Source organism: Sarcophilus harrisii, chromosome 2, assembly GCF_902635505.1.
Source record: "Sarcophilus harrisii chromosome 2, mSarHar1.11, whole genome shotgun sequence".
Taxonomy (NCBI): domain Eukaryota; kingdom Metazoa; phylum Chordata; class Mammalia; order Dasyuromorphia; family Dasyuridae; genus Sarcophilus; species Sarcophilus harrisii.
The window spans coordinates 603,859,367-603,882,039 of NC_045427.1; the positions used below are offsets into that span (position 1 = coordinate 603,859,367).

Below are 22,673 nucleotides of genomic sequence, written 5' to 3' on the forward strand. Positions count from 1 at the left end.
AGTAAATTTGTCAAAGAAAGACCTGGAAAAGTTAATGGACATCAAGTTCAGCAAGAGCCAAAAGTGTGCTATAACTGCCTTAAAGATCAATGCACACCCAAGCTGAATTAAGAGAAACCAAGTGTTGATTGAGAACGAGGGAATGGACAGTTTTGCTGCTGTCTGCCATAATTAGACGAAAAGTGGAGTATCATGTTCAGCAAGAGTATGTGGGCCTAGGACCAGAGATGTTCATCCTGGAAAAGAGCATGGAGAAACTGATAGGACAGGTCTAGCATCTGAAAGGAAAGTTTATGGAAGAGAAATTAGAAGTGTTCTACTTGGTATCAGAAAGTAGAACTGGGAGAAAAGAAATGGCTATTGCAAAGATGAATACCTGGACTTAATTTAGGAATAAAGTTCGAAAAAAAATGAAGCTATTTCAAAACAGAAGGGTCTTCTTTGGGGGACAGCAGGGTTTCCATTATTCAAGATCTTCAAACAAGGCAAGAATAGATGAGGTGACCTCTTTTCTGAGATATTGGATGTTCACATAATAGGGCTACACCCTTGAGAGCTAGAATGGAATTTAGAGATGACATAGTACAAGTCTTCTCAGTACAGTTTATCTCACTCATGTTTGATTTTCTTTGACCTCCATTTGGGGTTTTCTTGGCAAAGATACTAGAGGAATTTTTAATTTCCTTCTCCAGTTCATTTTACAGATGAGAAACTGAGACAAATAGACTTGAGTAATTTGTCTAAGATCATTTATTTACCTGGTGTCTGAGAATGGATTTGAAGCTCAGTGATCTATCCCTTGCTCCACCTTACTGTAAAAAGAGTAAGTTGGTGAGCAGAGTTCACTTAAGATCACACAGTCTATGAGTGTCAGAGTCAGGAATTAAATCTGGGTTTTCTGACTCAAAAGTCAATGCTCATTATTTAAGCTCAAGTGAAAAAAAAAAGAAAAAAGTGAGAAAAGGGGGAACACCTATTTGCTATATATACCAAGGTTAGAGAATCTAAATAATAACCTCACAATTATATTTTATTGAGAAGAGGAGTGTGTGTGTGTGTGCGTGTGTGTGTGTGTGTTTTGGGGAAATCTCTTTAATGTGCTTTCTTTCATGCTGTGTATTTGATTTGAAATTATATTGTTAATCATCAAAGAACATAATGTAATAGGGTCATTCTCATTGAAGATTGTATTTACTTATGATTCTCCATGAAATTTTTTTGTGTTTTGAAAAAAAAGTAGATTCAAGGTCCACATTGAGAACTTTCCAGATGATTGCACACACTGTCACTTTCTTCAAATGACAAATTATTCCTGATTTTGTCAAAAGACAAAAATTCCAGAATCTTTAATTCTTAGCTTCTTCATCTGCAAAATAGAACTGTGTGTTTATATAAAGTACTTCAGGACTTTATAAATTGTAAAATATCCTCCAAAGAAAACTCTTTATGGTTAGTCCGGCCCTAGCTTAGGAACCAAAAAAGCCTACTTTCTCATGAAAGATTCCCTCTCTCAACTGCAGTAGGAGTGGTCAAAACTTAGCTACCTTTTTTTGTTGTTGTTGTTGTTCTTTCCCATCATTTTTCTTGACCATCATCTCTGTGCTTTGTAGTCTTTCATTTTGTAGAAACCTTAACTCCTTTTTTTTTTTTTTTTTTTTTTTTTTTTAAGATTTCCCAAGACCCATGCCTTAAGGTTCTAGCTCCTGAAAAGTTAAACACTGTGGTAAACTCTGTCAGATTTCTGTCCTTCTGTCTCCACCTACTAACTGAGCCCTTGAAATGTCAAATCTCCCCCTGGTTCCCTGGCTATGTCTGGTCTAGTCTCATTTAAAAATAACTTCCACTCTCCTCAGTTCTCACATAATTGACTAAGGGCATTAAACATAACAAACACCCACCTTTCCTCTTATCAAGATAGCCATCACTGTGCTGTGAATGATGATATTTATTAAAGCAGTTTTCAACTGGATGAATTGAGAACAATATCCTTAGGAAGCATTAATAAAAGATAGGAAGTATTTGAAGAAAGTCATGTACCTTTTGGCTTCTGAGGTTCTTCTAACAAAGTGACATCAGTCCATAGCTGTTATATCCAGGCTTGTCTTCCTATATTCTGAGAGGAATTGATTTCCTTCCCTTTGACTTTCTATCATAGAAATTCAAAGTATTCTCTACCTAGAGAAAATTCCATTGTCCAAGTGGCAGCTATTATATTGCTGAGCTAACCCCTCTTTCACTGAGGGAGCAGTTGAAATCCTAGAGCACAAAGTTCCTAAACCATTCTTGGAAATGAAATTGGGTAATTAGTTCAAGGTTACCTGGGGATTCTGAGATGCAGCTTTGGGTGCCATCCCTGTAGATAAATTCTGGGATGGGGAATCTGGGATCTGTTTGTTTCTTGTGGCTTAACATAGAGCAACATACTTGACTTATCATGTAAAAGTGTCCCTAAAAGTTCAGGATATTCTGGCAGTTATGTGTTGGAGTTAGGTACAACCAGGTAGTGAGAATCCATTGTTAATTTTTTAGTGTGACTATTTCTACATAGGAAATAAGCAAATGTTACAGAATAGGATTTGATATATAGTTTTGTTGATTGTCTATATTTAAGAAACTAATGGAAAGACATTATTAATGCAAATTAAACTTAAAAGTACGTCAACATGCACATTTTTTTGAGAGCCAGTGGTTAAACATTTACAGCATACTTCTACTCTGTAGGAAGTATCTGAAGTTTGCAAAAAATCACATGAAAGATTTTTTTTTTCCTTTTTCTATTTCCAATGGCTTTTTTTTTTTCAGTAAAAAATCCATGAAATTCTGATAGCTTTGACACTGCCTATTTAAAATGTAGTTTTAATCCCCCAACTTTATGAGCTGGGTGTAGGAAGAGTTAGTGAAGGCCTTCACTAATTGTTACTTCAGTAATAAGATGGTCATCCAGGCATTTAAGAACTTCCATAATTGGACTCCATTCTAGTTTTCTTTTTTTCTTACTTCTCCTCCAAGTAACCTCTCTGTTCTGTTTAGTTCAGTTTCTTACTGCTCCTTGGATATTCCAGACCTATTCCTGCTTCTGTATCTTTCCTCATGCTTTGACCTCCTCTCTCCACTTCATATCCTTCGTACATCAATTCAGAACTCAGGAAGCCTTCCTATATATTATATTGATTCCCTTTTAGGATTACCATCTGAGCCAATTCAATTAAATTAAAAAAAACCACTCATTAAACACTGACTATGGGACACTGTGGTAGGTACCAGGATAAAACACAAAAATAAGACAGTTTTTTTTTCCCCTCAAGGAGTTTACTTGCTTTTGGGACATACACTATTGTGTGTGTGAGTGTTGGGAAGAGTGCAACATAAGGAAAATAATTAGCATGTAGGCAGCAGAAATAATGGATATTACCCTCTGCCCTTCTACTATGCCTTTCAGATGCCTAAGTATTGATTCTACAAGGCACCCTAAAGAATATTGAGTCCTGCCTGCCCTCCAGCTACACTCTGATGATGTTCGGGTCTTCCCATTCAGCACATTGCCAAAACTTCCTAGATATGTTGTCTTTCTCACACACAATGTGAACTGATTGAGAGCAGCAACAGTTCTGATTTTCTCTTTGTAACCTTAGCATGTTGTATAGTGCTAGGCACATAGTAAGCATTTAACAAAAGCTTTTTCATTCCTGTAACGATAGATGTCCAGCAAGCTATTGTTTAGTATAAGGTTTTGTTGAATGAATGAATTTATGGATAAATATTTATTAAATGTTTTCTGTATATCAAACAGTGTGTGAAGTGTTAGAGATAGAAAATAGAAAAGAAAGATGCTATCCTCAAGTGGGTTACATTCTGATTTGGAGATAACACATATCTCAAAAGTGACAGTATAAGTTGAAGACATGCAGAATCATGTGATTTTTACACATCGGGTACATTCATCTTCACATGGTATTTAGTGAATGTTTGTTAAGCTTGAAGATTTAGGGTTCAGCTCTCAGGCTTTTAGGAAGGTAGATTTTGAATTTCAAGTATGGTAGAGTCCACACCATGTTCCCTTTCCCATTTTAGAACATAGTGGAATTTCCTGGAATCATAATTTAAAAAGCCAGTGCTAGCACAAAGTGTTGATATTTTTGTTTATTAGTCATGAGCAATACAGTGGCCCTCTACCTGATGATCCTCTAGTGTTCCCCGGCAGTCCTCCTCTCCATCTTGATCCTGTAGCAGCCAATATCACCCATAACCCTTTTTTACCTCATACCAGATAAAGTAGAGCTTTTTTTCTATGATTGGTTCAAAATTGACAAATGATAAGACGTGACTCCTCACAACTTTTGTCATTCCACTTGCCATTGGTATATGTTTCAATGCAGTCCTCTTTATCCTGATCATTGTTAGGCTCTCCTGGGGCCCAGTTGGAATAGCCCAGTGGTTCTCCTGTTGGATAGATGAACTTGCCTTCTGTTTGTGAGTCAGTCATACCAAGGAAAGCTGCCTTATTATATATTGTGACAATCTCCTGAATAGCTTCATTCTCTGCTGCATTCCTGGGGGAGGCTACTTCCCCACCAGCTTGACGACACGATTGCAATGCTTTCTTAAAGTTGCCCTCAAAGCCACTGGTCTTGAATATGTTCACCCCAACTGCTCGGCCACTTGGGAATAATTCAGCTAGGACAAAAGCACAGGAGAGCCTGAGGCATATGAACAGAGAGACTAGTTAATTCTGAGGATAGGATGGCATTCAGGAGATGGCGAGACTAGAGTGATTCAATTCTTCCTTGGAGAAATGATTTATACAAGGTCACATAAACAATAAGCATCAGAGTTGGAACAACCTCTGACTCCCAAACTAGCATCTTTCTACTACATTATGAAATGACTTGTTTTGCATTTTTGCCTGCATTTTGCTGAACAGACTGTCCTATATAGCTTGCTATGTCTGCTAGTAACACGTATGGCATTCAATAATACACTTGACTCTTTTAGCCATAGAAGCAACACCTGGAATGATACCTTCTCCATGAAGTTCTTCTGGTTTGATGTGCCTAATCACTGATTTAAGAAAATCATAAATTATTTGTTTTTCTGGACATTATAATATCTTAGGTTTTGAAGGGGCCCTTAAAGTTACTTACTTCATCCTCTTCACATTACAAATGGGGAGACTGGCTCAAGGTCAGAAAACTAATAAATGGCAGAATTAGAAATTTAAGTCTAAACTTGCTCTTTCCAGTATACTTTAATCATCTGTAGTCACTTAAATTCTTCCTTAAAAATTCATTTCCTTTTATTCATGCAGATCTCTCCAAATACTGACCATAAAATTCAGTAATCAGTGAAAACAGTGAAATTAAGACTGAACAAAGATTGAGTGGAGACTTGGAGAGTTTTTAGATGCATTTAAAAGTCTGACTGTTCTTTTCCCTTAAGCATGGATCTTAGTGGGGAGAGAAGCCCTGAACTGGGGAAACTCATGGTCAGAATTAATATCTCTTTGCTGCTTTGCTGGTTCTAAAGATTCCAAAGTCAGGTAATAGCAAAAGGATGAATAACACTGTCATCCTGGCTTCCAGCCATCCTACTCCAAAAGTTGAATTATTTCTCCAGCCAGCAGTTTTGTGATTTTAAAAATCAGCTGAAGTGCTGCAAACCTTCATTGGAGTGAGTTGAGTAGCCCAGACTCTTACTCTTTGTCATGGAACTAAATCAAGGTTCCAGCACTTTTTGGCAAGACCAAGATGCTCTCATCTGCTATGGGCAGCTCATCATCTCAGGTTTTAAGTATCTAGTCAGAGGCTTTGCCCCTTAGGCTTGTAACAACATCCAAGCACATTACCATAATTCCATGCTACAGAAGGAAGACTTTGAGACAACTTCTTCTCACTGTGCCATTTCACTTCATTTGAAATCCTTCCTGTCCTTTAAGTCACAAATTGTTATTACTAAGAAAACATACAAAGCATCACTTACAAACTTTACACTTAAAAATGAATTCATAAATGATGAGGATTCTGGGATCCCTCACCCTAATGTGGCACAGTGGACAAAAGATGCTGAAGGTGGAGACAGAGGACCTGAGCTTGTCTTTAGCTCATTTTTTAATCTTGGGCTAATCAATTATGCTCTTGAGGTCTCAATTTCCTTATTTTTAAAATGTGGGCATTAAATCACATTAAATTAAATTAATTTGATAAGATTTAAGTTATCTTTAAGGGCCCTAGGGGAGCTAGGTGACATGGTGGATAGAATATCTGCAGTCTTCAAATTAGAAAGCTCTGAGTTCAAATCAGACCTCAAATACTTACTAATTGTATGATCCAAGAAAATCACAAATGGGGTCAGTGACAGATATGACTGAATAAGGACAAGGGCCCTTCTATCTCTAAATATAGCATCCTAAGCAAGTTTCTTCTTTTTCCCTTCAACAAATTTTCTACTCAGTCCTTCAAAAGGGTTTATTAAACTCTTCTCCTCATCACTAGGCAGGAGATCAGTCCTGGTTCTGAGAATGAGAAATAGCAAGAAAGCATATTTAGAATGCCCAGTAAAAGCAATCTGTGCACAGGGAACCAGGAAGGAATAGAAACTGGGAAAAGACCTTGCCCCCACTGCAGATCACTTACCTTTCTGGTACTTGGAGAAACTTGTTTGGAGAATTTTCATCTGTTCCTGTAAGGCCAGTACTTGCTGCTTCAAAGCATTGATTTCTGCATGAGGAGAGAGTTTTTTGGGAAAATCTCAGTTTAACACAGGTTGAATTGTGTGTAGGACCCAGGGCACCAGTTGCAGTGATTCGGAGGGAGTGCAACTTTCTATTATGACCAAAGGATTAAGAAGCCCTAGATTAGGGTAAACTTCAGCTATTATCTAAATGGTACCATCAGGCTTTCTGTGGATATGAAAACTCTGACTTCTCCACAAGGTTTCATGGTAACAATTGTGAAGATGTCCTATTTCCTAAAGTTATTTGGATATGGAATCCTTTTGTTCTTGGACTATAATATGAACATGCATAATTTCATTTATATAAGAATTATATATAAATGTTGCTCAGAGTGGGATATAATACTTTTGGGTTAAAAGAATGAAAGGGGACCCTGGCAAAAATTGTCATATTTAATGAATATCTTTGATATCTGCTTAATTTCACATCCATCATTTAAGAAGATAAGAATTCATTGGTATCAAAACTTTTTCATAAAACTTCAATTCACATCATTATTCATCTCTCTTTCATATTAAGAGGTGATTTTTGTCAAAGCAAAGCTTTTTAGCTGCATAAATGATTCTATTCCTTCTCATCTTCACCAGATTGCACCCTCTCTATTCCTCACTTTCTCACTTAGCTTCAATCTCTCCATGTCTGCTGACTGCTTCATTACATGCCCATCCTCAAAAAATCTTCAGTTGATTGGTCTATCCCCACTATCATTCCAAATCTCTTCTACCTTTTGTGATTAAAGTTCTTGAGAAGGCTATCTACAACAGGTGTCTTTAGTTCTGTTCCTCTTACTTTCTTCTTAACTCCTGATGATCTGATTTCTGACCTCATCATTCAAGCAAAACTGCTCCCTCAAAAGTTAGCAATTATTTATTAATTCCCTAGTCAAAGACCATTTCTTAGTCATCATGTTTTCCAATCCTAGCCTTTGAATCACTTTCTTCTTTGACACACTGTATAGATTTTTGGAACTCTATTCTCTACTGATTCTCCTTTTATCTTATGCTTTTATCTCCTTTGCTAGATTTTCATCCAAATCACACCTTCTAAACTTGGACCTCTATAAGGATAGCTGGATGGTGGAATGGATGGTATGCTGTTCTTGATGTCAGGAGTTCAAATATAGCCTCAAACACTTATTATAGCTATGTGACCCTGGGCTCTGTTTGTCTTTGTTTCCTTGCCTGTAACATGAACTGAAAGAGGAAATGGCAAACTAATCCAGTTTCTTTATTGATAAGACCCAAATAGGGGTCACAGAATTAGACATGACAAAAAAAAAAAAAACACAAAACAGGTCTTTGTTTTGTTCGTCCACTTTTCTCTTTCTATACGTCTTCATTTGATAATCTTATCAGCTCCCTTGGATTCAATAATCCCTACGCTGATTCTTGCATCAGTAACTGGTTACCTCAAGTACAAATCGGTTGCAGTTGGAAGGTCAAGTGACAATGAAAACAGTTTTTTGTCTCAATTCAAGAAACTGAGATTTCAAGATCAAGTTGATTCAAAATCAAGAAATAAAAGCAGTTAAAGACCAAGGAGCATTCAGAAGCCTAGTTATTATTAATATTAACTTCAAGAACAGAATAGAAAGGTTCTTGGTTACCTGACAACAGTACAGAAAATGAACTTAACTGCAACTTGACAGGTGACAGGTTACCTATGTGGACTAAAGATCAAAATCAATACCACATTAGGAAAAAGTATAAAAGAGAGAAGTTAGGATGAGAGATTACAGGATCTCTACCTCATTCATTCAAGCTTTTGTCTTTGGGGAAAATGGGGAATGGATAAAAGTAAAGACTTTGCTCTGGTTGCTATTATTTTTAAAAGAATGATTGAATTTAGAACTCATATATTTTCCAACACAGGGAGGGGAGAAATGGAGCCAAAGAGCTCAGCTATTGTCTGAAGTAGCAAACTTAAATGGCAAGTAGAAAAAACTGTTAGTCAAAGGCACCATCTATTAAGAATACATGCTCATTTATAAAGAACATTAGAGAGGAGGAGAATGGCAGCTACAAGATGTATCACCTCCAAGAACAAGAAAGAGCAGTAGAGGGGAAAATGAACTCCAGGAAATTTTGCCATCAAGCACAGCTGAGCTAGATTCAATAAGCTTTACAATTCGACAAGCAATTATAAAATTCCTATTGTATGCCAGGCTGCCAGGATCCAAAGACAAAAAGAAAACATTTCTTGACTTTGAAAAATTTGCAAGCTAAATAAAAGATAATTTGGGAGATGTATTAAAACACTAGCAATCAGAGGAATTGGGGATCCTTTAGGTCTTGTTTCCTAAACTTCTCCTTGAATGAGAATGGAGTATGAAGTATCCTCAAGGCATGAGTATCGGCTATAGGAGATGATAGAAGCAAGAGATGAAACAACTGAAGTCAGTTTAGCTGGTGAAATACAGGAAAGAAGAGTAAGGTAGAATATATCAGTAGGGTCTTCTATGTACTAAGTCCTTAGGCACTAGTACACACAGAATAGGCTGAAGCCAGACAATACAGAGTTTTAAAGACCATGCTGGACTGTATAGTAGAGAGAAGGGAGACTTAGTAAAATTTCTGTTTTGTTTTGTTCAGGGAAGTGACATGGAATATATCTCTATTTTGAAAGCATTTATAGATGAAGCTAAAAAGAGAATAATAAATATATTTCAAGCAATCAATCAATGAAATTTAATAAGTGTGTACTCATACTATGTGCCAACTACTGAGCTGGGTGCTAGGGATACAAAGACAGAAATAATAGAGTGCCTGCTCTCAAGGAGCTTATATTCTATTAGTGGAGATAGCATGTATATACACAAAATATACAACATGAAATCTAGTTAATTTGATTGGATGTGCCTGCCAACTAGGAGAGATATGAAGGGAAAATAAAGTACATGACTATAATAAAGTACAGAGAATGATTTATCATCATCATTAATGACATGAGAGTAGGGACTGTTTCATTCTTTTTCATTTATAATCTCAAGTACCTAACATAGTAGTTGGCATAAAGTAGGTTCTCAACAACTGCTTATTACTTGATTGATGGAATCCCCACATCTGGACTCTAACACCTCCCCAACCATTGTGCAATGTGACAACATGCCAATATCACTTGTAAAAATAAACTGTGAAAAGAGCAACTAAAATTTGTTGTAAATGCCTAGAAGACATCTGTGATAAAGGAGGTGATGAGCAAGTGGTATTTAAGATTTTAAAGAGTGGAATGTATCAGAAACAGAAAGTATCAAGAGCTATATACTAAAATTGTTTATGAGAATGGTCTACATGCTTACCCTGAGGGTATCCTTGATGAAAATGGGAGAAGAGAATAGGTATCATTCAATATTTTGAATTCATCGTTTCCTTAGCTCTAGAATTCACTGTGAAATACAAGAATAGTAGATACTCGAGTGTGTATTTATTTTTTAAAAGATGTGTGATTCAGGAGGACAAAATTACACCTTGGAATCTCTTCTCTAACATTACATATGTAGAGGTTTCATGATAGAAGTGACCACAATGTTCTTCAGTGTTCTCCAGAGAATTATGAAAGAAAGTATTAATTAGAAGGTATATTCTTTGCAAAAGTGTTTGCTAGAGTGAACTGAATAAGGTCTAAGGAAAGATTGTCTAGAAGAGGAATTGTCTTTTTTTCTTGTCACCAAGATTCGCAACCTCTGGGAAATCCTCAATTCCTCACTGTCCTCACCCTTCATATTCAATCAATTGTCAAATCGTCTCAATTCTGACTTTATCTTGATGACTTGACTTTGATGTCTCCTTTGCCTGCTTTGTTCAGCCTCTAAAATTTAAGAAAATAGGTGGACCATAGAGCCAGAGAAAGCTATCTCTACTTCAGCTGCTTGGCTAGCTTACCTGTGAGACCACTTTCTCCTTTGGCTCCCTTCTCCCCAGGTAATCCTCTATCACCTTTTGGCCCAGATGAGCCTTTTGGTCCTGAAGGGCCTGGAAGACCAGAAACTCCAACTGGCCCTAATGTTGAATGACAAGAAAGAGATTGAGAACGAGTCAGCTTACAGCCCTTGGCTGTCTGCAAAATGTTCCCCACCTTGGTCAAACATTGAATAACTTTGAGCCTTCCAAACTCCCTTGACTCAAATGTTATACAAAAGGGACTTTCAGTGCTTAGGATGCCAGAAAACAAATAGCTTTTGCAGATTTCCCGGTCCTGTTTCCCATCATTCACTCACCAGCTGCTCCAACATTTCCAGGAAGTCCTCTTTCACCTGGTACTCCTTTCTCTCCCTTAGGGCCTGCTGGGCCTATTGGGCCCATGGGACCTTGTGCCCCTTCTTTTCCTGCTGCTCCTGAGGATAGAAAAAAACAGCTACTCATCACTTAGGGTTATTTTGGTCATTGCTTTCTCATCTTCTCCTTTTCAATTGGTGTCATTGTACAGAATGGAGAATGGAGAAAGACTAAACAATCACTTGATCTTGCCATTGAACCATGATTATCATTACCTTTCAGATCTGGCAAGAGAATTGCTTGTAGAAGACAGCAGTTACATATCAGAAAAAAATTTGGGTTTGGACTCAGGAGCAAATGTCCTGCATTTGAATTCTAGTGCTTCCACTTATTTGCTGTGTGAATCTGGGTGAGTCCCTTTTCCTGCTGGAGTTTCAATTTCCCCATCAGTAAAATGAGAGAGCAGTATGGCCTAGATGATCTCTGAAATCCATCCACATCTAAACCCAGGATTCTCCCAGAAGCCCTTCCTTTTTAATTCTTCTGTATGTCTAGTACCACCCATTCTCTGAGCATTTGACTAGGGTTTATATCTGTTCTATTTTATGTACAACTTCTTCTTTGTGTATAGTCTTCTTCTAAGCAGACTGTAATTTTCCTTAGGGGCAGGGATAGTGTCTGATTCTTCTTTTGTAATCTGAAATCTGATTATAGGATTATGGACATAGAACTGGAAGGGACATGACAAATCATCCAATCCATCCTCCTTTTTTTCTAGATGAGTGCATTGAGGTTCACAGCGATGTCATGTGTCTTGCTCAGCATCAAACAAATAGTAAATGTCAGAATCAGGATGGGGACTAGAAAACCAGCACTCCTTCTACTGTATCATGATGAATGGTTGTGGGATTCCCTTGCAGCATTCAATAGAGGTGTGGACATACAGCTGACTCTGTAAATATTGTTGGAATGAATGAATGAAGAAAATGCTTAAAAGTGTCAGTTATGCCCCTGAGATCCTGGGTGGGTATTAACAAAGATGATGGTATCTTTTGTCCCATTAGGGCAAAACTACTGCCTAAAAGAAAGATGCTCACTATCAGCTTTCTTGACAGGATATTTGAAGGATTTAAAAGGCTATTTGGTTCAGTGTCTCACTTTTACAGATGAAAAAATTAAGGCTAATAGGGCCAAAGATGAAATGATGTGTCCCAAATCCCAGCACTAATAAGGTATGGAGCTCAGTCTAATTTCTAATTCTGATGTCTTTCCACTATCAAATACTTCAGATGATTTTTATTCACTGTTATCTCAGGGGATTGCCATAGACTAAATGTCAACACTTCTTTAGCCTAACTCCAGCACCTACCTTTGGCTCCGGATTCTCCCTTGGGTCCCTGTTCACCTTGGGGTCCCACGTTCCCCTGTTGTCCAGGGGGACCAATTTTTCCTGGAGGACCAGGCACACCTGGAGCCCCAGGGAGTCCTGGAGAAAAGACAGATAAGATACATTGTGATCAGTGCGAGACAAGACAAGGCAAGCACAAGCAAGATGAACTGTAGCTAAGGCTCCATTTTGTGCACATTTGAAGATGGAAAGTAGTTTGGCTAACAACATAGAAGGAGCAATATCGAGGAAGTCAATAATATTTCATAGAGAATTTTTTGTTTTTCATTTTTTTTCTAGACATGTCCAACTTTTCACCACTCCATTTAAGGTTGCCAAAGACACTGGAGTGGTTTACCATTTCCTTCTTTAGCTCATTTTATAAATGAGGAAACTGATGCAAACAGGGATAAGCGACTTCCCCAGGTTGACAGTTAGTACTTCTAAGAGGCAGGATTTTAGCTTTAGCTTGGGTTTTTTAACTCAGGTCTTTTCAATAAATACTGTACCATATTGTCATATATATATATATATATATATAGATATACCAATATGTATGAATCCATATATAACACAAATATGCAAACATAACTATATGCATATTTAAGTATATGAATTTATGTTTATTTGTAAAATTCTATATAATATGATGTGATATATAACTAATAAACAAAATTTATACGTCAGATTCCAAACTCACATTTATTTAGATTTTAACTCCTATCATCTAATTTAATCCTCACAATAATCTTTCTAGATAAAAAGTAAACATGTTATTAAGTCATGAAGTTGATATTACAAATGTCAAAGAATCATGGAACTATAGAGAGACTTTAGTAATCAGCAACTCTGCCCTTCTTCATTTATGGTTAGGAAATTGAGAACCAGAGCTAAAGTTCAAGCTCAAACCTATTAATTATTAATAGAACAAGGACACAGCATCAGATCTTCTTTTCACTGAAAAATATAGAATTTTTTCCTATCACACCAAAGTTTCCTTCCAATCTGGCACTTACCTTTTCCTCCAGTATCTCCCTTTGGGCCTGGATCCCCCACAGTTCCATTTTCCCCTTTGGGTCCAATGGGACCAGTTTCTCCAATTAATCCTGATGGGCCTCTAGGTCCTGGCAATCCTATTCCAAGAAATGAAATAAAATTAATGAGAGCCAGTGTACAGGCAAGAGAAACTCTTTTGTAGGATAGCTTAGCTAAAAGCCCATCATGTCAGGGGAGCTTTTGGTTTCTTTTTTCCTAAAACAAATACATTTTTAAATTAAAACAGTGACAAAAAAGGGCTGCCAAAACAGATCATTATTCAAAATGTTTTTATTGATTATCTAGTACAAGAATGTCTTGTAGCCTGTGGCCTAAGAAATCATTTACTAAGGAATGTTAGGTACAACAACCTTACACTGCTTGACTTCTGTAAGTTGATAATTTTGCATGGCCTATGAATGATGTTATAAATCTCCAAATGACCCTTGGCAGAAAAAAAGGATGCCCTCCTCTAACCTAATACATGCAGAACACTGTGTTATTTATACATGACTCCAGCTCTCCATGAATTTATAGGATTTTTGTGGACATAAGCAAATGTATTAGGCCATAGGGAAAGTATAGGATACGGAAATCAGAGAACCTGGCTTTAAATCCCTTTTCTGCTAATTAATCACTGTGTCATCTTGGACAAGGACCCTCAGTTTATACATCTCAAAAGCATAGAGTTAGGATTAGAAGATATCTAAGGTGGAAGCTTCCAGATATAACTTTAGTATTGTAAGATAATGTAGCTGATAATATACCTGTGATCACAGGATCTAGAGGAGCAATTGGAACTTATTTGCCATCAGGCCCAAATGAGATGCAGATACTTTTTGTATACAATCATTGAAATAATTTGTTTTACTTGACTATACACATAGCCTATAAGAAATTTGTTTTTCTTTTCTTTTTTCGCAATAAGGAGGGAGATGAGATAAAAATAAAATAGATTTCTCTTATTATTTTTTAATAGAGAGGCAAAGAATTTTTTAAACATGAAATTTTGTAAAAAAAAAAAAACACTTTTAATAACACTTTGACCAATTCTTATTTTGTTTAAAGTTTGGTCCCATTCCTTTGGTTCTTTTAAATTTATGTCTTTCACCATCAATAAGACATTCACATGGAAACTTTGAGCCATTTCAATTTCAATTTTCATTCTATTAGGGAAAGAATTTATCAAGTAGGGCTCAAGTTAAGGGAATTGATTGACTGCTGAGAAATCAAAATTGAAGGACTTTTTTGTTAGCCCAGAAATTAATATTTGCCTTTCAAAACCCAATCAAGACATTTAATATAGCAAGGGAGAGGGAAACCCTGTCAACAGAAGGTAGGTGTCCTCTAGAAAAATAAACCCAAAGGTACGTCTCTACCTGGATCTCCCTTTTCTCCTCTGGGACCTTCTCTCCCATCTCTCCCGTCTCTTCCAGGCAATCCATTTTCTACAGGACCACACATAACGAGGGCACAGGCATCTGGGGTTGCTCTCTTGGAGAAAGATGTCCTTCCTACAGCATGGGTATCCAGGGTGTGTATAAAGAGGACCAATGCAGAGAGGTAAAGTAGCAACATGGTTCCCAATTCTGAGCTAGGGAGGAGTGAGAGGGTTAATTCAACTCATTGTCTATTTTAGGATAGGAGAAAGAACCAACCAGAGTTGCAGCTTGTGGTCAGAGATTCTATTCTTCCTTTTTATTAAGGATTATGACCATTCATTTGAATCATCTGAGCAATAAAGGCTTACAGGAAAAATTTATACATATTAACACTTAAACAAAATGCTATGTTTCTTACTTCAAACAAGCTACTATGTATCATACAACCTAACATAGTGAGAACCGTGTGGGTGGACCACATTTGTTTTCCTTAATATCTGCCTCAGTGTTAAGGTTTCTATAGTAGAGAGAGAAAGAAATGAAACTAGATTCTGATGCATCCTTCTCAGTCTGCTTTAGTCACATCACCACCAACAACCTGCTCTATACCCCTCGATTCCTTCATTAGGACACATTTTTGTATTACTTTGTTGAGTTCTTGACCTACTTTTGGTACTCTGTCTATCCTATCTATCTGTATATATCTGTCTTTCCTGTCTGCCCATCCTTCTATCTTTTGTTTTTCTATCTAAATTATAATACTTAAGTTGTCTATCCAACTTCACTACATATTCTTCTACTCAGGTTTTTTTTTTTTTTTTTTTTTTTTTTGAGTAGCTAATTAAGCTGAACTTCTGAGTGACAGAATATCTCATTAATGAGATTTTGCAGCTTCTAGATCTTGATACAAATAGAATGATGTTGATTTCAAGGAGCAAAATATGGAGGACATCTCCATCTATAATAATACTTACATTATTATTTCCTAATTATCTCTTCTTCCTAAACCTGATTCCTATTATTTCTTACTTAGTACAATTAAGTGATTTATCCCCAAACTCACTAGGGGAGTTTATAGCAAAGCTAGAGTTAGAAACCTCATTTTCTTGCTCCCAGTCAAGAGTTCTCCCCATTATCACATGCTGTCCTTCAATTTTTTGCTCTATTATAGAGAACACACAAATAGAGGTTGATGATGTGGGAATGTTCAGTCTTCTGGGTGATTACCAGATTATATTAGATCATAAATTTAGAGTTGGAATGGACCTTGGAGATCATTGAATTAATTACCTCACTACCCTTTTTAGAGGAAATTGAGACCTAGAGAGAGTAATAATATTCCCTGAGTTATAGAATTAGCAAATATCTAAGTGAAAATTTTACCCCAGGTCTTCCTGATTTCATCTCTGACACTCTGTCCATATCCACATATACTATGTGTGTATGTATATGTACATACTTACATATAGATACATATATAAGAAAAATTATATATGAATGATTATATACAATTATATATAGATTAAAATATAGATATGCTCACACATATGTAGAATCACATATATATGAAATATGTAAATATATATTATATATATATATGTAAATCAGGTAGATCATAGATTGGAATACAAAACTTTCTTTTCAATTTTCCAAAATTAAATTAGATATATCCATATAATCTATAGTTCTATACATACCTTAGACATTATGTATGTGTGTACATTTATATACATGTGTGTGTACCTATCTGTCTTCCTACTAGCTAGTTATATATCTTAGATATATATTGCAAAGAAATCATGAGTTGGGTTTGTGACTGAACACAAAAAAAGAGAATGGGGTAGATTATCTATGGGAAATGGAATCCATTTCTTTTAATGACCATAAACTTCTTCCTGAAACAGACTCATCTTTTAAAAAAATAATACCAATATTCTTCCAATGATCTTGTGTGATTTTAAGTCATAGAATACTATAGTCTCTGAATAATTGAAATTGAAGATAATGTAGAGGCAATGGAAGCCTATTTGTTGGAAATTTACATGCTAAAGGGTAAAAAGATAACAAGAAAAAGAGTATGAAAATGTCATTGAAGAAGAAATACCCTAAGAAGAGAACTTGGCAAGACATGCAACATAGTGGGGGGACAACCTCTCCTAACCTGCTGAAAATTTAAAGAGATGCACAAAGGACAGGTAGACATGGCTGACTTATCATCTGCATCTCTGGAAGGATTATATACATCAATGAGATCATAGCTACATTATTTCATTTGTTCCTCAAATAATTTATTGAAGTATAAGAATAAACTGAGTCCCAGAAAAAATAAGTTATAAATTCATAGTCACACAGCTCTTAAGTGATTGAAATTAGATTTAAACACAGATGTCTGTGGTCTCTAAATTCAGCACTCTACTATGGGGTTAAACCAGTTGGCCTCTAAAAGGCTGTAATCCTATTATTTCTTATCTTTTTTTAACTAGGTCTTTGAGGTTTGACATTTTTGCTAATTCAACACCGAATCTAATGTTAAAATAGATAATCTTTGTAAGTACCAATGTTTCCTTTCTGTCACTCACTATTCTAGAGTATATGTTTAATTATCTTAGCTTTTTCCAACTAATGCTTAGGGCTTTCGGATATGATATACACTGGCTTGAGGACACATTATAATTAACACAAGTTTAGCTTGATTCTATGGGCTGATTGGTCTACTTTCTCTGTGCATGGGAGAAGAGCATCCCATGGTCTTTGTTCCATAGAAGAACTTGAAAAACATCAGGAAGTTGAAACAGAAAAGGGGCTGAAAGCAGGTAAAGTAGCCAGATTAAAAGCTTCTGGCTGGTTTTATAAGCTGGTGTACCACAGCATACACATCTAAGTACAAGTCCAATATAGATCTGTTTCAAGCATGCATAGTAATAATAATAATAATACCAAACATTTACATATCACTTTAAAGTTTAAGAAATACTTTACAAATATCTCATTTGCTTTTCACAGCAACCCTAAAAGGTAAATGCCATGATTAGCCCCATTTTACAGATAATGAAACTGAAAATGATAGAGGTTAAGAGCCTAGGGTTACATAAATAGATCGTCTCTTGAAAGAGAATTTGAACTCCATTCTGGTTCCAAGTAAATCATGCTATCCATTATACTATCCTTTGGATTTCAAATCTATCCACCGTATAAGGCAAATTATACAGACTCATCTTTTTAAAAAATAATACCAATATTCTTCCAATGATCTTGTGTGATTTTAAGTCATAGAATACTATAGTCTCTGAATAATTGAAATTGAAGATAATGGCAATGGAAGCCTATTTGTTGGAAATTTACATGCTAAAGGGTACTGATCCCCAATTATTGATCCCCAAGCCACAAAGGCAGGTGGTAGCAGTCGATATTCACTCTGTGCCTCCTGGACCAAGCAAAGAGAACAAAACCAAATATGGATCCATAAATCCTTACCTCCACCAACTATCCTCAGTCTAGAGGATCCAGAAGCCAGGTTGGGGGAGCCAAGGAGTAAGGTGATAGACAGAGAGTTGAAGAAAAGATTGGAATAGAGGCACATTAAACTCCTCTAGTTTCCCAGGAACACTCACAAAACAGGTTTTAAGAGAAGCTGTTTTCTCATTTATATTTTATCTCTTGACCTTAGCTTTTATTGCTCAACCTTTCTGGTAACTTACCTCAAGGAAGTTTTAAGGTTTACTTTTTTTATGAACAAGCTCATTTTCCATGGCTCAACATACATAGCAAATGTGTCTTGTGAAACTTGAGGAAGCAAGATTTTAAAGGAAATCATTGCCTAGCAGACCTTAAAAAAAAAAGCAGAGGGAGCAAGTACAACAAAAAGAATAGCAGCCCTGTTTCCCTGGCTCTTCTGAAAAGTCTTCTCTTACCCTGATCACCAGGGCTGCCCCAATTCTATATTATAAGCATGAATAATTTTATTTGGACCCAGGTAATCTTCTCATGCCACTCCCCTCATTCATATCATTCAACCAAGGGTCACTTAAGGAAGTGAAAAGGTGATATAAATAGATTGTATAGTTTCAGAAAAAGGAAATCTTATCTCAGATATATTTTGCAATATGAGATAAGTTTCATTTCAATTCATTCCAACTGGATGACTATTCCTAAGTACTAAGAACACTGGACATTGGAGAAATGTTTTTGAAGAGGAAATTTTAGATGTTTGGTTGCAAGTCAAGGATTAAATGCCACAATCTTCAAAGAATTAAAGTTTTTGGTCATCCTAAGTGCAGCAGAGAGGTACAGGGTAGAAATGTATTGCCTGCAACATTTTATAAATGAAGAATTAAGTGGGAGAAGCAGAGTAAAGGATGTCGTAAAGGAAATGTCTGACTAGGAAAAAAAATATGGGGCAGACATGGAGCAAGATAGAATCATATCTGACAAATTGGCCAAGCATTCTATTGATATCCATGTGATCCAGAAGAAAGTCTCCCTCAGTTTAGTTGGACTCTTTGTGAAGGGTTAATAGGAAAATATTGACATGAATCCTATAGCATGGGCAAACATAGTCAGTTGCAGATTGTGTCACTGAAACATATATGTGCGCTGATAAAATTACAAATCCACAGAAACATCAAAGAAGACACTATCTTTGTTGTCCTCATGGAATTTTTTGTTGTTGTTTAGTCATTTCAGTTGTATCTGATTCTTTGTCACCTCCTCTGGCCAAACTGAAACTGGACAATGTCTGTCTTTAAATAGTTTTCTTAGAACTGATTTTAATACTCTGTGTTATAATCTGGGATTTTCACTCATGGTTCTGGGAATTATGCTATCTCTTGCTGCAATTTAAGAATAAATTGATTTACTTTGTCTACTGTTACTCTTATGACCTCAATTTGAATTGTCCATTAAAACTACAAGTTCTTTCCCAACATACACATATCCCATATTGTACTTACTTCTATATGTGTTTCTATAAAAATGAATGAAAAATTTCATACTTATCCTCATTTAATTTTAATTCTTGGCCAGTTTTTGGTCTGCATTCTACTTCTGTCTATGATTCTGAAGTTGAATCTAGTTTGGTTTTTGCAATTTAAAGGATCATAAATTTAGAACTAAAAATAGCTTTAGAGATAATTTTATCCAACTCTATTTTTATGGATGAGGAAACTGAGTATCCTAGAAATTATACTACTTGCCCAAGGAGGTATAATTCATCTGACTTCAAGTATCCTTTTTCAAGTACTCCATGCTATTTCTCAACTTTCCAACTATGGCTGCTATTTCTTCCTCCTGAGCAGATTAAATATAATTCTTCCTTGGCAAGATCATTGACAATAGCTATCATGTGCCCCATAAGTCTTCTTTTTTGTTTTCCAAGCTAAGCATTTTCAGTTTTTTCCAATTTGTTTTAAGTAAGTCAGCTTGTAGTTCTCTCTCCATTTTAGTTACCATACTCTGTACACACTCAAGTTTGACCATGTCTATGTTAAAATGTTACAACTCAAATAGAATTCAATATTTCAGATAAGATATACTCAGGGCTGCACCACTGGATTGTTATCTCTCCAAGGTCATCCAGACATTTCCCCTAAGTACTATGTATTATATTAGCTCATTTCTTGCATTAAAATTCCAGCAGACATTGAATTTTTCTTATTATCCATAGATTGTTTGGGATTTTTCTAGCACTACTGAAGCCCCTTTCAAAGTATTCCTTTTTCCTTTTTTTTTTTTTTTTATTTAAAAAGGATAAGGAAATAGAAAAACAGGAAAGGAAAGGAATGCAAAACAAAATAAAACAAAAGAGAATACTGTCACATGCCCAGCAGAACATCAGGAAGGATTCAAAATACAAAACAACTAATTTCCAGTTCAATAAATTAATATATATTAGTAGAAGAAATTAGAGTCATGAATATCCACCTTTTCTTTACTTCCTTGTAAATTGTTCTTTTTTCTTTGCTGCACACTTTCTTCCAAAGTATTCTTTAATAATTTTGAGGATGAGATGAAAGATCATGGCATTAATTTCTATCTCCAGGCTTCATTGAGCCAGTACCCTTCCTTTATTCTCATGGATATTGACATTTATGATTCTTTAGAGATGATTCTTTATAACTGATTCATGGATTGTTGAGTTCCCTCTACTCACCAAGGGGAACTATAACTGGGTTCTTTACCATCCTCCAGGTACTTGGGACGTCTCCGAAGCAGCTCCCTCCAGCTGCTCTCTTTCCCCACAGAACACTCCACACGCCAGAAGCTACTAATTACAGCATGCATTTATAAAGCACTCTACATCTTCTCTAATGGCATAGCCGTTTCTCACAGTTACCTTCCTTCTTATATATCATCTCGTTACATCATCTCAAACTCAGCTTTCTTTGTCTTTACCCCGTCATGATACAGATTACTCAATAACAAAATCATTAATCTTGGGGTAAACAACCTTTCACTACTGCCTTCCTCTTTTCCTCCTCTGTACACCTTGTTCCCCCTCCTCAGGTTATTTCCTGCTATACAGCTCCTTTTGCCACGTATACCTAAAATCGTCTAAGGATGGATGAATGTTGAAAGCACAATATCCGGTTTTGATTCTCAACAAATGTTTCTACATGGTGCTAGGTTTGCTTAACTTGCAATCTGTATCAATACCTATGGGATGATCATACCATCATCCCTCCCTCCATCTTCCTTACTAAAGCCAAGTTCTCTAAATTTGGGGGAGGTCATGGTTAATGTATGCTATATTTGTGATTTTGTGTCTCTTTCATATTAATCCTCTTATTCTGGGTGCTTTTCAGTTTGTTGGGGGAGCAATGTGCAGGTGAGCCTAACCCTAGAACTTGCCCTTCAAAGGAATGTAGATAGATTTCACAGACACACAGAACAGACATGGGCCTTTGGAAGGATGTTTGAGGACACTGGATTGAAAGTAATGTTATTCCCATGGCTCTTGAGATCCGGATTTTGGCCATACCCATGTTTGAGGGGAGATAGTGTTTAAAGTGGTGGTAGTCTGGAACATGCTACATTTTGTCCCTCTATCAGGGTTCTATCTCCCTTGCTATTTCAATTACACAGCCATGCTCACCCTTTGGGTGGCAATTGGTAGGGGTGGTTTACTCTTTGTCCATAGGAATTGCTTCCCAAAATGTTGCTGGTCTGAGAGCAAGAATAGTGATTTGTGGGGATTCTGCTACCCCTAAGGTTCCTGTCCCAATCTGTTGTGGCATTTGGTCAGTAGCTGTTAATATAATTATATTATTTCTAATTCATATATCTATTTTCTCTACAAGAATAATATGAAATAATTAAAAGCTTTGCTAAAATTGAGTTAAAGTATATCCACAGCATTATTTCCATCTACTCATTTAATAATTGTGTCAAAAAAAGGAAATTAAGTAGTCTGGAACAACAAATCCCTGGCTTTTTATAATTATCTCTTCACTCTCCAGATACTCACTAACAATCCTTTAATGATCTATTCTAGGATTTTTTCAGGCATCAGAGTCAAATTCACTGACCCATTGTTTCCAGATTTTGTACTCATTCCTTTTTTTTTTTTTAAATTAGAACATTGTCCTTTCTTCAGTTTTATGTGTTTTTTCCCATGAATTTTCAAATATCTGTGTTACCATATCTGCCAGTTTTTTTCAAGGTTTGAGGATGTGGCCAAATGACTTGAATTTAGTAAGGAGATCTAGATGCTCTCTTATCATCTCCTTTGGCTTTCACAGAGGAGTAGCACCTCTGGCATCAAGACTTGCCAAGCCCTGTTCAGGACTACTCATCATCCTTCACTGTCCACCTTTCACCCGACTCTCCCCTTTGATTCCAAGAATCTGTAGCATGTGCAGCAGGCACACTCTGGTAAAATTGTCTTGGCAGATGGGCCAAACCAGGTTGACCTGTGAAGACTTCCCCTA

At 36.3% G+C, this 22,673-nt stretch overlaps 1 protein-coding gene across 2 annotated transcripts; it reads right to left on the reverse strand.

Moving 5' to 3' along the window:
* Window positions 1–3,740: 3,740 nt before the first annotated feature.
* Window positions 3,741–18,378, reverse strand: LOC100914525 (pulmonary surfactant-associated protein D). 2 transcript variants are annotated; one of them, XM_031956373.1, is made up of 8 exons: window positions 18,223–18,378; window positions 14,746–14,955; window positions 13,348–13,464; window positions 12,314–12,430; window positions 10,947–11,063; window positions 10,612–10,728; window positions 6,630–6,713; window positions 3,741–4,674 (listed from the first exon to the last, which is right to left on the reverse strand). In XM_031956373.1, the coding sequence occupies exons 1-8, from the start codon at window positions 18,326–18,328 to the stop codon at window positions 4,298–4,300; spliced, it is 1,245 nt and encodes a 414-aa protein (XP_031812233.1). In that variant the 5' UTR covers window positions 18,329–18,378; the 3' UTR covers window positions 3,741–4,297. The 2 variants fall into 2 exon arrangements, with proteins under 2 accessions (XP_031812233.1, XP_012396365.1); XM_012540911.3 differs by having other exon boundaries at window positions 3,743–4,674; window positions 14,746–14,960; window positions 18,223–18,306.
* Between the last annotated feature and the right edge of the window lie 4,295 nt (window positions 18,379–22,673).

What these genes read in the sequence shown, in the direction of transcription:
- LOC100914525 (XM_031956373.1), bottom strand. Translation starts at nt 18,328, where the DNA reads ATGTGCCTCTATTCCAATCTTTTCTTCAACTCTCTGTCTATCACCTTA. An exon ending in GGGAGAATCCGGAGCCAAAG is followed by an intron (nt 11,064 to 12,313) that starts GTAGGTGCTGGA and finishes TTCTATCCTCAG; the next exon opens with GAGCAGCAGGAAAAGAAGGG. An exon ending in TTTCTCCAAGTACCAGAAAG is followed by an intron (nt 4,675 to 6,629) that starts GTAAGTGATCTG and finishes CTTTTGTCCTAG; the next exon opens with CTGAATTATTCCCAAGTGGC.